Source organism: Microtus oregoni, unplaced genomic scaffold (genome assembly GCF_018167655.1).
Source record: "Microtus oregoni isolate MIOR12 unplaced genomic scaffold, Mior012 000015F_ref0000493, whole genome shotgun sequence".
NCBI lineage: Eukaryota > Metazoa > Chordata > Mammalia > Rodentia > Cricetidae > Microtus > Microtus oregoni.
In genome coordinates this window covers 35451562-35462276 of record NW_024543074.1, presented here as the reverse complement: position 1 = coordinate 35462276, position 10715 = coordinate 35451562, and the positions used below count along the sequence as shown (strand labels likewise).

Below are 10715 nucleotides of genomic sequence, written 5' to 3'. Positions count from 1 at the left end.
AATACTCTTTGAAAGGGAAAATCATATCATCTTGGCCTGCCCCTTCCTTTTTTAAGATTAAATTTCTTTGTCTTTAATTTTAGTTTTAATTGACACACAATGAGTATGTATGCTTATGAAATTCAGTGTGGTGCTTCAATACATGTACATAATGTATAATAACCAAAGAAGAACAACTAACATGTCTATTGCCCCAAATATTTATTCATTTGTTGTGAGAACAAATCCTGTCTTCCTATTGTTTTGAAATAAGCCTGCTCAGTATTATTATTGTTATTGCTGGTAGTTGCCATTTTAATTACTATAGACTATCTGATAAATCATTTTAGGACTCTGCTTTAGATTAATGCAGCATCTGTGAGACTGTTGTTTCCAGGAGATGTTTTTGAGACAGAGGACTCATAAATGCCGAGATCACAGGTGTGTGCCACTGTGTCTGGTTTACTTGGCGTTAGAAACGGAACCCGAGGTTTCATGCATCTGAGAAAGCACTCTACCAACTGAACAACATCTCCAGTACTTTTAAAAATATACATTTATTTATTGGAGAGAGAGAGAGAGAGAGAGAGAGAGAGAGAGAGAGAGAGAGAAACCATGGCACGCATGTAGAGGTCAGAAGACAACTTGTAAGCCATTTCTGACTTGAACTTATAATTTTTTTTTTCACCTCAGTATTACCACAAAACCAGGGATTTTGTGTGCCACCGAACTTGATTGTTCTTAAGAAAAAAAAGTCAACACTGTCCTCATCTCCACCATTCTCTTCAGTTTCTCACAGACTCAGCGTCCTGAAATGTCATTTGATTAGGCCAAAATATCCAAGCTCATACAAAAAGAGCCATTTAGCTATTTCTTTACCTGGCTTGGACTTCTGTTTTTCTTACAGCTTTTGCCCAGTAGTTTTCAGGTTTAAGATTCCTTTTGATGTAATATATCAAAGCAAAACGAAAGAGTCTCACATATTTGCTTGCTTCTGTCACTTGCCTCAAGTGATAGACAAACCACTTTCCATTTTCTTTGAAAACTAAAAGTTAACTATAACACACAAATAAAAACTAAGGAAAGGAAGAGAGAGAGAGAGAGACAGAGAGAGAGAGAGAGAGAGAGAGAGAGAGAGAGACTATTTTTGTATTCTTGTATTTCTAACAAGCTGTGGACTTTCCCCAAGCTTGTAGAAGCGTGTGCCGACTGTTTGTGTTCTGTCCCCTTCCATCCCCACCCCCCACATTGTGTGACTTATGTGAAAAACAAAGAAAAAGCAAACCAGACCTCAGAAGGAAATCACTTTGATGCAGTCAGATGTAATTTTAGCCACTGCCTGGTTTGTTTTTAAAAGCATTTGTGTGTATGTGTGCACATGTGTGTGTGTGGTAGGCAGTATGTTGCATGTATACAGAAGTAGCAGGACAACCTGGGGAGTCGGTTCTCTCCTCCTACCATGTTGGCTCCAGGATAGAGCTCAGGTCATCAGGGCTCTTAGCAAGTGCTTTAACCTACTGAACCATCGCCAGCCCCAATTTATCCTTAGCCTTTTGAAAGCAAAGTCCATTTTCCAGGAATCTTATGAATTCCTAGTCAATGTCCCAGGATTGGTGACATCAGTCACCATGGACATCAGGGTTCTTATCTCTCTGTCTCAGTCAGTTTTGTGTTGCTATATCAGAACATGGAAGACTGAGCAAACTGTAGAGAAAACCATTGTGCCATTCACATCGCTGGGAGGTAGTACGTCTGAAGTCAGGGGCTTTGCGTCTCGTCTGCATCATCTCTGCGTGGAAGGGAAGGGCAAGGAGACCAACCTTGCAGCCTTGAACTCTTTAAAGTTAGCATTAATATGCCCATGACAATGGAGTCCTCATGACCCAAACATGTCCCATCAGGCCCCACCACCCCACATCATGGCATTGGGCATCAAGTTTTCAACACGTGTTCTCTAGATCCACGTTCAAGCCGCAGTACTTTTCAACTTGCTTCAACATATTTTGGCAAGGAATGCCTGCAAGTCAGGCTGATTCAAAGTGTGGCCTTTTAGTGTATGGTCTGAGACTAATCTAGAAGAAAGCAAGCCTTGCCTTTTGATCACAAGATACTGATTTAAACTGAAGTGAAGACCGTACATATGAGAAGAGAAAAACAGGAATCGATTCTTTAAGATGATAACAGAATACTCAGGGCTGCGTCTGGATTCACCGCTTCTAATTTACATCTTTTCTTGGCTTCTTCAGTGGCTGTGTTCTGTAATGTGTTGGCTACTAATCTCCCTGGTTGGATATAAATGGTCGTCATCTATAGTGGACAGCCTCAGAGCCTCCACTACATTAGCCTGGAGACTGGAGAAAGGAGGTGTGTGAGTTTCTTCCTTTAGAAAGATCCCTTCTGGTTTAGTACTAATGCCCAACTCCCCATTTGTACCACTCATGTATCCGAGTGCCAGGGCAGGTGACCCTTGCAGGGAGGGTCATTGTGCCACATGCACCCAAAATCCATATGCATAGCACAGATTTCATATAGCACAAATTCTAATTGTTCTAAATAAGAATAAAAAGAAAACCCAGAGTCAGATATTAGGTGGGGAAAGATGAGAGATCAGAGAAACAGTGCAGCTAACCACTAGAGGGACCTTTTACCTCTACCAATCCTGTCCTCAGATGGCCTCCTCAGACTGTGTCCTCAGACTCACTGCACAGACTGCACCCTCAAACTGCATCTAAGTTCCTGTCTCCTCCCGCCTTTTATTCCTCTCTCTGCCCAGCCATATCACTCCTGTCTCCACCTCCCTAGTGCGGGGATTAAAGGGGCGAGACTCTCAAGTACTGGGATTAAAGGTGTGAGCCATAACCCCTTAGCCTCTAGTGGTTTAGCTCTGCACTCTGACCTGCAGGCAAGCTTTATTTGTTAAAACACAAACAAAACATCACTACAACTGTATAGCTCGCAGAGACTGAGCCACTTAGGCTGTGTGGACATGCTTACTTTTTATCTCTAGCTTTGATTTCCTTGGAAACTGTATTCAGGAAGTCCCATTGTCTTCCAGAAAGACCAGATACCAGAAAAGATGAGTGACATTAGATCATTTATAAAATACTGAGGATCAGGACAGCAGTGCTTGGCTGTGCAGTGTAAAATCCTTTTCCCCTTGGGCTGGAGAGATGGTTCAGTGGTTAAGAGCACTGGCTGCTCTTCCAGAAGCCCTGGGTTCAATTCCCAGCACCCATATGGCAGCTCACAACTGTCTGTAACTCCAGTTCCAGGGATCTGACATCTTCACACCAATGCACATAAAATAAATTATAAAAAATCTTTTCCCCAAATTAATCATTTAAGTAGTAATGTTGCTAACTATCTAAGAAAAAAGGAAGTCATGTGTATATATGCACAAATACCTATTTTTTTGCCTCATGATTTTAATGTAAACTGTCATTACAGGCTCATTGTCCCCCAGCTAATGCTGCTTCCTTGGGAGGCCGTGAGCATAGGCGATCTCAAAGCCCACCTCCACAGTGACACACTTCCTCTAACAAGGCGACACCTATTCCAACAAGGCCACACTTCCTAATAGTGCCACTCCCTTTGGGGGCTATTTTCTCATTTCTTCTCTCACTCCAATCCTGGCATCCCTGAGACATGGATACTGCTTTCTCCATAACATGGATGGAAAAGGACATGTCTCCAAGATCAGAGAGGTTAAGGGAGGCCATTCTACAAGAAATTATGATGGAATTACACAATACATCCTTATGTCTAACGTGAATAACTCTTAACTGCTTCTGGATGTAGGCCAGTCTCACAGATTAGAATTCTAATTTAGTCAAGCCTTTGCAAACCAGACACTTTCAGCTGTGGCACTTGCTCTTGTGTATTCGGACAGTGTGCTTTGGGCCTCCTCTTCCTATCTGCCTGCTTTGTGGTGGCTTAGATCTCAATGCCCTCTGCCTGTTCTCCAGTTCTCTCTACACAGAAGAGGGTGAGTTTTTAGAACTAACCCTGGGCCTTACATGTGATCACCAGTGCAGGCAACCAGTGATGATTTCCACTGCCTTCTCCAACTGTTCTAGCCTTCAGAAGGGCACTGGAAAGCCATCTGTGTTATATAATGCCAGAGGAGTAATCAAAATAATAGCATCGGTTGAGTCCGTGGGGTTTATCTAAATCCACACATCAGCTACAATACATCTGCTTTCCTCCCTGAAGGTCTCCTAAGTGGAGAAACTGAGGCCAGCTCAGAGGAGCTGTAGCTTGCCGAAGACCACATAGCTAAGACATTAAGACATGAGCCTAGTCTTGTATGAAGGAGGAGAATTATCTCAGCGTACCTCGTCACTGCTGCTAGGTGATCACTGTAGCCCATCTTCGTTAGTCATTTGGAAACATTTCAGATCTATGAGCACTAGAACAGGGGACACTCATGCATTCTCACCAACGCTGAGAATTTGGTCACGCTTCATGGTGAATGCTTTACGAAGCTCAGGGAGAACCGCGTTTTCTCCCAGGATGTCAGGGTGAGCAGAACTCTCCTTGAGGAGCCCTATGTACATGTGTTTGGCTCTAATAACCCAACTCGTTACTTTTGGGGGGTATCATGAGTCAGGGCTGAAGGGACAATATCCCCGATAGCAGGTATGACATACGTTTCATGTAGTTTTTCTTTTAAAAACCACACGCGCGCACACACACACACACACACACACACACACACACACACACACACACACACGGAGACTCCTGCAATGATGATGTGGCAATACTTACTGTGTCGTGAGGGTGATGTAAGTGCTGGGCAGTCTTTCAGGTGTACAGCATCTCACTTAGGCCTCGCTGTCCCCCTGTGAAGTAGAAATCATCACTGTTACATCCACTTTCAGACGAGGAAACTGAAGATGATCAAGCGACCTCCTGGTGTCCACAGAGCAAGGAGCAGCTGCACTGGGGACCAGACTCCAAAGCCGTACCCCAGACCTCACAGTCTTCACTACCAAGCCACACTACCTCCCCTCTCAACATGGGTGGGCCTGTGACTGAGGCTATCCTTGGGACAGCTGAAACTTCTGGAGCAGGCAGTGGTCCCCTGAAGATTTCTCTCCGGCACTGAGAAGTGATTAAATACCCTCCATTGATGCTAAACATTTGTGCTTCCACCATGGCAATAACTTGGGGGGCAGTGGAACGGTCTGTCTAGTGACTACAAATGTAAGAAGATCACACCTAAGTCTACATTTATGAATATTCAAGAGTCATTTTTAACAACAACTGAAAGCTCCGGACGTTTTTATTTTTAAAGGGGGCTGTGTCTATTTTATGTCTGGTGAACAGCATACCTGATAGAGAAATGAGATGAGCATCTCTTCCAGAATATACAGCAACTGCCTCTACTTTTGCAGTGCCAGTCTTAGAAGATTTACGGTAAAGCTATGTTTCCAAGGAGGTCAGTACAAAAGCCAGACTTCTACAGGCAGTTTCTGGGTCAGACCAGTTTTCCATCCATCGCAGTGGCTTCTGTTTTCTCCAGATGTTAATCACGAAGAGGCTCCAAAAAGGCTATTTTTCTGCTTCCCCTGTCTCTCTGGTGTTTTGATATTGTTGCTAACGGGCAAGGTTAAAATGAACTGGTCATCCGAGAGTCATGGAAAACATGGAACCAAGACTTAAGCAGGCCCTCTATTTTCGTTGTGAAAGGGGACTTGACTGGGTTCCTGTGTGCCAGAAGTGTGAAACCTGTGTCTTAGCGTGGAAGATCTTTGCTACCAAAGAGTGGTTCCGGAGGGTCAGCGACATATCCCAGAGGAGGTTTCTAGTTAGCATCCTGGGGCAGTTAAATAGCCTGTATTTGTTACACTACTTCCAGAATATCCTACAGACCACCCAGGGGAAGGACTTCATCTATAACAGGTCTCGAATCAAATTCAGCAGGAAGGAGGGGAAGGAGGAGAAGGTTGTGAAGTCCTCCTTGAACCAGATGTTGGATAAAACAGCGGAGCAGAAGATGAAGGAGATCCTGTACTGGTTCGGCAACAGCACCCATCGGACCAAGGCCAACTACACCCTCCTGCTGCTGCAGATGTGTGACTCAAAGTTACTGCTTACTGCCGCCGATGCGATCAGAGTCCTGTTCGTCAAAGAGTGGAACAATATCTCAGGTGAGGGCACAGGGCCCCAGAGACCAGAATGCAGGCTTGTGGCGGGGCACAGGTGCAGGCATACTTGGGAGGACGGTGACCGCCCACTGTGCAGGGTACAGTTCTGTGAACCTTGTCTTGACACCCGATCGTTTACCAAAGGAGGGACTGCGGAGAGGGACTTCATTCTGGAAAACTATCCGCTGACAAACACAGATGGAACGACAGACCTTTTCAACCATGGGGACTGAACACAACTTTCTGTCTGCCTCCAGCTGGGAATGGCTGAGCCCAGGCTCTGACCACTGCAAGCTGGTGTCATTTCTTTCTTGCATCAGGGTTTGACTGGGCTTGGAGGGACGTGATGGGGGGAACTACATTTTGCTTCTCAGCAGCTAGGGGCAGAAGTCAAGCCAAACAACACAATTTACAGCTTAAAAAAATGTTTCATCTTACCTTGTTTCTTGCTTAAGCATGAAACCAAATCTTAATAAGATGTTTTAGAGATCAAAATGTGGCTAAAAGTCCAAATTGCTCCAGGCACTAGCTCACAGGCAGTAGCCTGCGTCCGAGTCTCCAACAGGGTTTGATGAAATGAGCCTGACCCAGCAGCTGGTCTGAGGTGATGTCCAGTAGGCCTGAGGGGTCCAGATGTCTGTTTCTGGTTGATGCAGATATTGCTGGGCCTTGCTGAGAACCTTCTTGGTCCTGAGTATTGACAGCAAAGTCTTGGAAGCAAAATAAAGCAGACGAGAGGCAGGAGTCTTTCTAGTGGGAGAGACCCTGGCATAGAGTGGTTCAGGGAGATAAGGGACTGGAGAAGAGGTTTAGCCAGGGGCGGTGAGGAGAGCAGGAAGGGTGGTCTTAAGGAGGAATTTTGGAGTTTGAGCTCTTGAAAGTGGGTATTGAGCTGTGGTCCTATCTGTGGGGTAATGGAACTCCCTGCATCCCCGCTTTAGAGACAGGGTCTGCAGAGAGATGGCTCAGCCGTTAAGAGCACTGCCTGCTCTTCCAAAAGTCCTGAGTTCAATTCCCAGCAACCACATGGTGGCTCACAACCATCTGTAATGAGATCTGGTGCCCTCTTGAGGAAGAGACCTGGTCATTCGTCCTCATCAACTCAGACCATGGAACCCAATATGGACAAGGTCAACAAACTTGCCATATATGGGCTGCCCATGCATGCTTCAGCATTGCCAGGGCATACATTTCACTTATTTTCTAGAAACTCAAGGGTATTCCTCCTCAGCCTCCCAAGTGCTGGGGTTAATTATAGGCATCCATTGCCATTCACGACTTTCAAAGGAATTTCAAAGTCAGATGATGAAACGAGATCCTCATACATGTCAGCTGGTTTCCTTTCTGTGTGCCTGCCTGCCTTCCTTCCTTCCTCCCTCCCTCCCTCCCTCCCTCCCTCCCTCCTTTCTTTTTTCCCTCCCTCCCTCCCTTCTTCCTTTCTTTTTAAAGATGTATCTATCTTTATTTTGTTGTTTTGCCTATGGGTATGTATGTGTACCATGCAGATGTCTGATGCCTGTGGAGACCAAATGAGGGCATCAGATCCCTGGAACTGGAGTTACAAACTATTGTGAGCTGCCGTGTGAGTGTGAGGAACCGAATCTGCATCCTCCGCAAGTAGCAGTTGAGCCATCTCTCCAACCCCTCTCTTTGTATCTTTGGTGTCAAGGATATAAAGGATGAGACAGTTGAGGAAAAAAAATGAGTGAATCCAAGTGCATTGAAACTAAGTTAGATGAGTGGGCTGCTCCCTAAGTTTATAATAAAGAAACAAAATCTGGGGAATCTGAGCCTTGGGGCTTGATCATCCAGCATGGCAGCAGAAAGCCCCCAACATGTTCCACTGTGCTGGGCTCTTTTGTGCAATGTGTCCATAGTTCTCTTTCTACGACTCCATCCAATGCTGTAAGACTCAGCGATTTACACCGGGGTTGTATAAGACTAGTTATAGATCAAGGCAATTTTCTTTGCCTGGGAGATCATCTCTCTTAAAAAGTTAAGTTCTGGGGCTGGAGAGATGCCTTGCAGAGGTCCCACACTGGGTACTTCATAATCTCCACGCCCTCTTCTGAACTCCAAGGGCATCTGCACTCTAGTGCACATAAAAATAAGTATTTCTTAAAAGTTAAGGTTTCTAATCTGCTACAAGGGCAGTTATGCGTTGAAGGGAATCAGAGAGAGCTTCGGAGAGCCATCCTTCCAGTAGCTCCTCCCATGGCTCCACCACTCTCTCCTTAAATACAGAAGGCTAACAAAGTCTGCAGCATAGCTTTCCTGGCGGAGCCCCGGAGCCCCGGGGGAGGCTTTCCGAGATTTTTACACAGAAACTCAGAGGCCTCGAGTAAAACTAATAAGTCTCTGGTATGTTCTGCATGGATGCTTCTCAGTCTCTCTCTCTCTCGGTGTGTGTGTGCATACACATGCATGCATGTTGATTCTAGGACCTCAATATCTATAGATGCTCAAGTTCTTTTTAATCTAAAATAGTATTTGCACAGAGCCTGTACAAACCTCCCAGGAATGTTAAACTGTCGCTAGTTCACTCTTAATGCTGACTCCGGACCAAATGTGGCGGCAGTTGTTACGCTGGACTGGTCAGAGACGAGGGACAAGAGCTCCGTGGATGTCTGCTGCAGATACAGGTTGCTTGCTTTCACTTTTCAATTAGCAATTGACTGAGAGATTCCAGAAACTGACTGCATTTAACCAAACGAGGAAAGACAAGGCCTTGTCTCTCTACTTCATCTCCCTCTGTACACCTACTTCAGTGCAAACTTGTCTTGGCTTTTGTTCACCAGGCCTCAATCAAGACTCCAACGATATAATGTTTTTCCCCGAGAAAAGCTACAACCCCGCATCTGACACTTCATATGTCCATTGGGCAGCTAGACCCAAACCCATGTCGTTCCCTATGTCCAGACCTTCGCGCAATAAAATGGGGGCTGAAAATGGGAAAGACACTACTGGTAAGTCTAGGCTCGAGCATCAGGTGAGTTAGATTGTTCACCCGACAGGGTTTTTGGTTAAAAAAAAAATCTTTTGGTGGTTTTTTTTTTTTTTGTGTGTGTGATTGGATGGCATCCTGTGTCAGAGAACACCAGCACCTACAGAGTTTGACTTAAGATTTCTTTTTTTTAAATTTTTTTAATGGTTATGGGGTGGTAAAAACATTTTGTTGTGGCTTTTTGGGTCAGTCTTATTATTATGTATCCCTGGCTGACCTTGAACTCATGGTCCTTCTTGACTCCCCCACTTATCACAATCATAGGCACGTGGCAGCGAGGTATTATTTTTACTTATGATGACTTTGTGACCTTACATAAAGTCAAGGGCTTCTGTATATGAGGTCGGGGAAACTCAGTGGAGTTGGAGGCGCTGACAAGGCTGTACAAGCTGGGGACGTCAGCTGTGAAAACTAGCCTGCCCTTAGCGTTCTGTGCCAGGCTCTTGGATTTTTTTTCCTCATTTAATTCTCACAGCTGGTAAGGGTAGAAGGCTACACACTGGTCATGATTGCCACTCATGCTTACGCGTTCACTCCTGTGGGCTCTCTAAGACACTCCTGAAAAGAGCTCAGAAAGGAGCTCTTTAGAGCGTCCCCCAGTTTTCCCCTCTATCCTTGGCCACCGTGTGTCTGTCCCCTGAGCTCTGGTGTGGTACACGGTGGCCCTCTAGAGTTCACCTCATCAGCGGCTGTCTTTGAAGCACTGGATACAGTTTTCTGAGGGGAATTAATGTGGTATGGAGTGTGGCTCCAGACCAGATGACCTTCCCAAGATGGTCTCTGAAATGAGGCACATGAACTCATGGGTCCATCAGTCCAAGTTGACCTGGAATCTGCTAAGTAGTTAGTTAACTCTGGGCTTGAACTTGTAGCTCTTGTCTGAGCCTCTCAAGTGGCAGGGTTACAGGTGTGCAGCCACACCCAGTTAGGGATGTGTTTTGAGAATTGTATTGCCAGCTGATTCTGCCGTTGTGTGAACGTTATGACGTGTATGTTCATAAACCTGGACGGGGTAGCCTACTGTATAACCAGGCTAGGTCCTACATGCTGTCCATCACTGTCTGAAACATTGTGTGATTGATGACGGCCCATGAACTAGGCATGAGAAATACAAAATACCTTTTAAGTGAAAAATTCGCATTTCAAAAGTACATAGAACAGCATAATAGCTAGCCATCTGACCCCTAGTCATACTGACCAACGATGATCAATGTTTTAGCAGTCTTAGTAATTGTGCAATGCTGGTCACTGAACCTCAGGCCTCATCCTTGCTAGTAAGTGCTTCAGCACTGAGCGACACTTTTAACCCGGCTATTTTAATTCGTTACTTCCCTCCTTTTAAATTGTTTCAATTTTTCTTTTACTAGCGTATTGTGTGTGTGTGTGTGTGTGTAGATGCTGTGTGGTGCACGTGGAGGCCAGAGGTTGACCTCAGGTATTCTTAGTTGTTCTCCATCTTAATTATTGAGGCAGGATCTCTCATGGAGCTGGGAGCTCACTGATAGCTAGACTGTGAGTCCCAGGGATCTTTCTGTTTCCTGACCCCGCCCCCCACCCCGTGATGGGCTTACAGGTGTGGA

General features: G+C 45.3%; 1 protein-coding gene across 1 annotated transcript in view; it reads left to right on the top strand.

The window, feature by feature from the left end:
* The first annotated feature begins 5610 nt into the window (after positions 1–5610).
* Positions 5611–10715, top strand: part of Cdrt1 (CMT1A duplicated region transcript 1) — a 30517-nt gene continuing 25412 nt past the window's right edge. The window contains exons 1-2 of the mRNA XM_041665372.1: positions 5611–6134; positions 8930–9097. Coding sequence (XP_041521306.1) covers positions 5621–6134; positions 8930–9097 — 682 coding nt within the window. The 5' untranslated portion in view covers positions 5611–5620. The remainder of the gene's footprint in view (positions 6135–8929; positions 9098–10715) is intronic.